Source organism: Berghia stephanieae, chromosome 14, assembly GCF_034508935.2.
Source record: "Berghia stephanieae isolate SIO BIC M18660-M18661 chromosome 14, UCSD_Bste_1.3, whole genome shotgun sequence".
NCBI classification, from domain to species: domain Eukaryota; kingdom Metazoa; phylum Mollusca; class Gastropoda; order Nudibranchia; family Aeolidiidae; genus Berghia; species Berghia stephanieae.
Window position 1 is genome coordinate 220,376 of NC_088373.1, and position 5,000 is coordinate 225,375.

General features: G+C 40.1%; 1 protein-coding gene across 12 annotated transcripts in view; it reads left to right on the forward strand.

Moving 5' to 3' along the window:
* The window catches only part of LOC144959379 (colorectal mutant cancer protein-like), a 40,702-nt gene that overhangs the window by 23,172 nt on the left and 12,530 nt on the right, over positions 1–5,000 (forward strand). For all 12 annotated transcript variants that reach the window (XM_078891940.1, XM_078891949.1, XM_078891946.1 and 9 more), the window contains exons 7-10: positions 276–352; positions 1,038–1,213; positions 1,966–2,310; positions 3,705–3,817. In XM_078891940.1, the coding sequence (XP_078748066.1) occupies positions 276–352; positions 1,038–1,213; positions 1,966–2,310; positions 3,705–3,817 (711 nt within the window). The remainder of the gene's footprint in view (positions 1–275; positions 353–1,037; positions 1,214–1,965; positions 2,311–3,704; positions 3,818–5,000) is intronic.

Here is a 5,000-nt window from a genome sequence, read left to right on the forward strand (position 1 = left end):
AAGGGATCTCCACCTGGTCCTGTCAGCAGCTATTCTTGGGGCCATCTCGAGACAGACAGACCTCTCTGTTTTAGGTCCCTCTCTACGGTACGTCTCCAAGTCTCCTTGGGGTGGCCTCGCTTCATCTTTCCTTGGAGTGTCCATTGCAGAGCCTTCCTTATCAGTGTTTCATGAAGTCTGCGACAAACATGCCCCATCCATTGCCATCTGTTTGGATCAGTGCCAATTTAATTCCCACTACATCTTGTAAAAACTATTTTATTTTTTATTTCCAGGGAAGAGGACGAGTTTGAGGAATCTGACATGACCCCGAGTGTACAAAGTAATGATGGTGAGAGCCTCACAGAGAAGGGTAAGTAAGCCTCAGGAAACAGTCTCAAACTAATGCAAAATAATCTAATATAAAATAAATTAGATTCCCTTTATTTATATCATAGTGGAAATTTGTTTATAGGCTCTATTCCAAGGGAAGACTGGAATTACCCAGGCATTAGCTGCATTGCAGCGCTGCAAATTGAGCTAGGGCGATTTGAGTTGCTCAAGGTCACACCGCGCAGCAGGGGGTGATCAAACTCGGTACCTTTTGGGTATGAAGCAAAGACCCCACCCCTGAGCCACGCTGCTGGTCAACTGTCCTGGTAAAAGTGGAACTGGCAAGCTGAGAACAATTTTAAGAAAAAAATTGTTTAACCCTTTTCATACCACCCTTAGGAAAATCATCACATTCGTTACGATGCAACCAACAATTTTCTCATTCTGATTTCTCTTGTACATCACAAAATCTAAAGAAATACTTTGATTACAGCTATAAATACTAAACACTGTGTTGTAGACATCATTTTGATGAACTCATTATATATAGAATGCACTTGTTACTTTTTTGTTTGATTAGGAAAAGTCTATATTTTGTGTTGGGTGGGTGTGAATTTTCGGAGGGAAATTCTAAAAATATCTGGTAAGGAGAGAGTTAATGAGTATGGAAATGACATCAGTTTAAAAAGTTTGAACATCTTTTCATTCTGTTCTGTCCACCTCAGATGAAAATAATGAAATCAGTCTGGAGTTCAGTCGTGTCGTGTCCCAGATAGAAACGGATCTCGCTGGGAAGGAACAGAAGGGTGAAGCTGGGAAGGATGACGAGGCTGATGCCATGGCTGCCAAGCTGCAAGCTGTCAAAGTTGGCACTGATGAAGAAACTGCCATCCGGCTTAAAGTATGGATCTCTTTCCTTTTCTTTTTATTCTCTTCTCCCCTTTCTCCTCCTTCTCCTCCTCCTCCTCCTCTGCCTCCTCTTCCTCCTCCTCCCCTCCTCCTCCTTCTCCTCCTCCGCCTCCTCTTCCTCCTTGTCCTCTTCCTCCTCCCCTTCCTCCTCCTCCTCATCCTCCTCTTTTTCCTCCTCCTCCTCCCCTTCCTCCTCCTACTCATCCGTCTGCTGCTTGTTGAAGTCATTGTCTTCATTATCATCGTCTTCGTTCTCCTCCTCCTGCTCCTCCTCCTCTTCCTCCTCCTCCTCCTCCTCTTCCTCCTCCTCCTCCCCTTCCTCCTCCTCCTCCTCCTCCTCCTCTTCTTCTTCTTCCTCCTCCTCCCCCTCCTCCTCCTCCTCCTCCTCCTCTTCTTCTTCCTCCTTCTCCTCCTCCTCATTTACATCAACTTTCTCCTACTCATCCTTCTGCTGCTTGTTGAAGTCATTGTCTTCGTCATCCTCCTCCCCTTCCTCCTCCTCCTCCCCTTCCTCCATCTCCTCCTCCTCCTCCTCCTCCTCCTCCTCCTCCTCCTCCTCCATATTCAAGTATAATTTATAAAAGATAAAATTATAGCGGTTTCATGTTGGCATGTAATGTGTTATTATGGCAAACACCTGAAAATGGAGGAACATTTTAAAATTTTCCAAAACTGAACAGTTTCCTTAGTTCCAGCATTAAATTCCTCTTCAGTTTTTATTTTTCAATTTCATTTATTTTTCAGAATTCGTTTGAAGTAAAGGGAGATAAATGTACTCCCATCCATCAGATTGATGATATTTCAAAATCTCAACAACAACAACAACAACAACAACAACAACAGTCCCCATTACCATCATCTCAGTCAAAAGATAACACAGAGGACAGACCACCCGACCTCCCACCACGCAGTTCAAGGCCACGATCCATGACCCCAGAGATAGGCCTGAGGTCAGATGTTGAAGTTCGTGAACTGAGAACAGACAATGAAGAGTTGAGAAGGCAGACGTCTCATTTGGAAGTTGAATTAGGGGAGATGACAGAGAAGATGAATTCTCTAGAAGATGAAAGAGACAGGCTTGAGAAAAAGGTATGAATACGAGATAGGCTTGAGAAAAAGGTATGAATACTTTCCTGTTCTCTAGAAGATGAAAGAGATAGGCTTGAGAAAAAGGTATGAATACTTTCCTGTTCTCAAGAAGATGAAAGAGATAGGCTTGAGAAATCTGTATTGATAATTAAATGGGTTATTTCCATTTATAATAACTAAAATTACTCTATTTTGATTTATAAAATTTATAATGATCTTTTTTTCCTTAATTATTTTGTACGAGTCTTGCATTACAAAGTGGGCAGCTTTAGGAACAGTATTTGGTTCAAAATGAATTCTCCATAACCGTTTTAGAAGTATTTAACTTGTCTTTGCATATTACATACTTAGGAATTTCCCATCATTTGACCAAAGTAATAGTATTAGTAGTAAAAGTAGTAGTAGTAGTAGGAGGAGGAGGAGGAGGAGGAGGAGGAGTGAATGCTCAAAAAATAAAAAAATAAAAATAATAAAAAGAGAGAGAGAGAGAGAGAGAGAGAGAGAGAGAGAGAGAGAGAGAGAGAGAGAGAGAGAGAGAGAGAGAGAGAGAGAGAGAGAGAGAGAGAGAGAGCATATATGGAAATATCTTGCCACTGTTGCAAAATGTCATGTATTGAATTGAAGACCACTCTCCCAAATATTATATCTCAAAACTTACTCATAACTGATTTACTGGGCTAGCAGATATCACCATCACAAGTTCATTTGGTACATCAGCATCATCCCCACATCATCATCTCTTACCACCACCGGCATGGCATCACCACTTCTACAACCGCCGTCATAGTATTGTCAGGGCCACAACCACCACCACATCACTTCTACCACCACATCCACCACAGTTTCATCATCATCACCACTACCACTAGAGCACCATCGCTACAACAACCACCACTTCTTCCACTGACACTAGCATCAATACTACATACATGTTTGGGGCCTTTCTTTGAGTGTTTCGAAAGCAATTTCCTTAGATATTCCAATTTCTAAGCCTTATGCTAATTTAAAATGGTCATTGAGTTTCTTGATAAATCGATAATTTTGTAATCACTAGAGATTGCTTGAATGATGAAGATCAGAGTTTGTTTTGATTTAGGTTTGGTGTTAGCTTTTATATAAATTTGTGTATAGTGCGCACTTTTTTTCCACTCACGTGGACAAAATACACTTTTTAGGGTCATAGAATACACTTTTCATCCTGGGAAGGTTGGCAGTTCTGTTATTATTATTATTATTATTATTATTATTATTATTATTATTATTATTATTATTATTATTATTATTATTATTATTATTATTATTATTATTATTTTTGAATGGGATGTTTTATTTTGTTGACCAAGAGCAGTAACATTGTTGATTTATAAATGCTATAACTTTGACATTGAAATCAGGTGATGGAGCTACAGCAACGGTTACAAAGCCAAGCCCTTCCCAGAAGTCCTAGTCAAAGCCGTGTGACCACGCCTACCAAACAGAATCCATCCTCTTCCTCTCGGTCTGACAGGTAGGAAAGTATTAACAACTTGACAGTTAACATATGCGGGACTTCTTCTTCCATTTAGGCCAAAGCTTCAGGCTGAAGATTATATGGCAATCTTTTCATTAACAGGTTTTAGAGGAAAGCAGGGAGCATTTTTGAAGTCATCAGTCGAAAGGGCTTGTTTATAATTGGTTGGTAGGGAGTTCCTAAGTCGAATGGTGGGGGGGAAGAAAGAGTTAAGAGTTTGTTCTTGAGTGGGGGATTTCAAAATTAAATATGAACCAATTAAATATGTGTGACTGCAATTATTCGGACAAAGACAACGCTGTTAACGGCGAGGACTCATTTTACACCTAAGTACGGTGAGAGAATGTGAGTAAAGAGCCTTTTCCAAGGACTCAACTATCCGCTGAGCACAAGGCTCGAACCCAGGACCTTCCAATCCAAAAGCAAGTGTCATACCACCTAGACCACATAGCCGCACTATAATCTAAGAATAAGTAATTTTAAATAGATATACTATAATCTTTAAAAAGTGGATCACAATACTAAAAAATAGCACAGTCGTCCTAGCAGTGTAATATATTTTTTTGAAAACGTTTTTTAAAGGGACTGAAGAATGTTGGCAGATTGGATTTTTGACCAATCCTGATGAGTCAGAACTCCGATTATAGTCCGAGGATTTACAGCAAAGCATCGTCAATGTTCAAACTTGACATTTGGTTAGATTCCCTCATGGGAATTGAGCCAGTGAGTCGAATGATGTCGCAGTAGAGGAGGTCATTTGGGTGTCTGGAAATAGGGGTTGGGGTTCATTATTTATTAAAATTTTTTTTAAAAATTCAACTTTTGTATTTCGGACAAATGTTGGATAAGTCTTAGCTTGTACACTGTGTAACAGGGGAGACTACCATCATTGTTCATTAACTCTTTCAGCACTGAGGCTATGTTATTTGCATTTTCGTCACAAAATGGCTGACACCTGATTGAGGCAGCATGAGAATGATAGGCTAAGACAAAGCAACCTTCGAATTCGGACCAAAATGGCAATTAAAATACCCCCTGGGGGCCAATTGAATGTTCTGATTAAATAAATGATAACATTGGTTCAATTTATGGTACTTTTGCAGAAAGTAGGATTGGATTACATTATTCTTTTTACCTTTCAAGACCGGCCGCACTGTGAGGCCATTGGCCAGTAGAACAG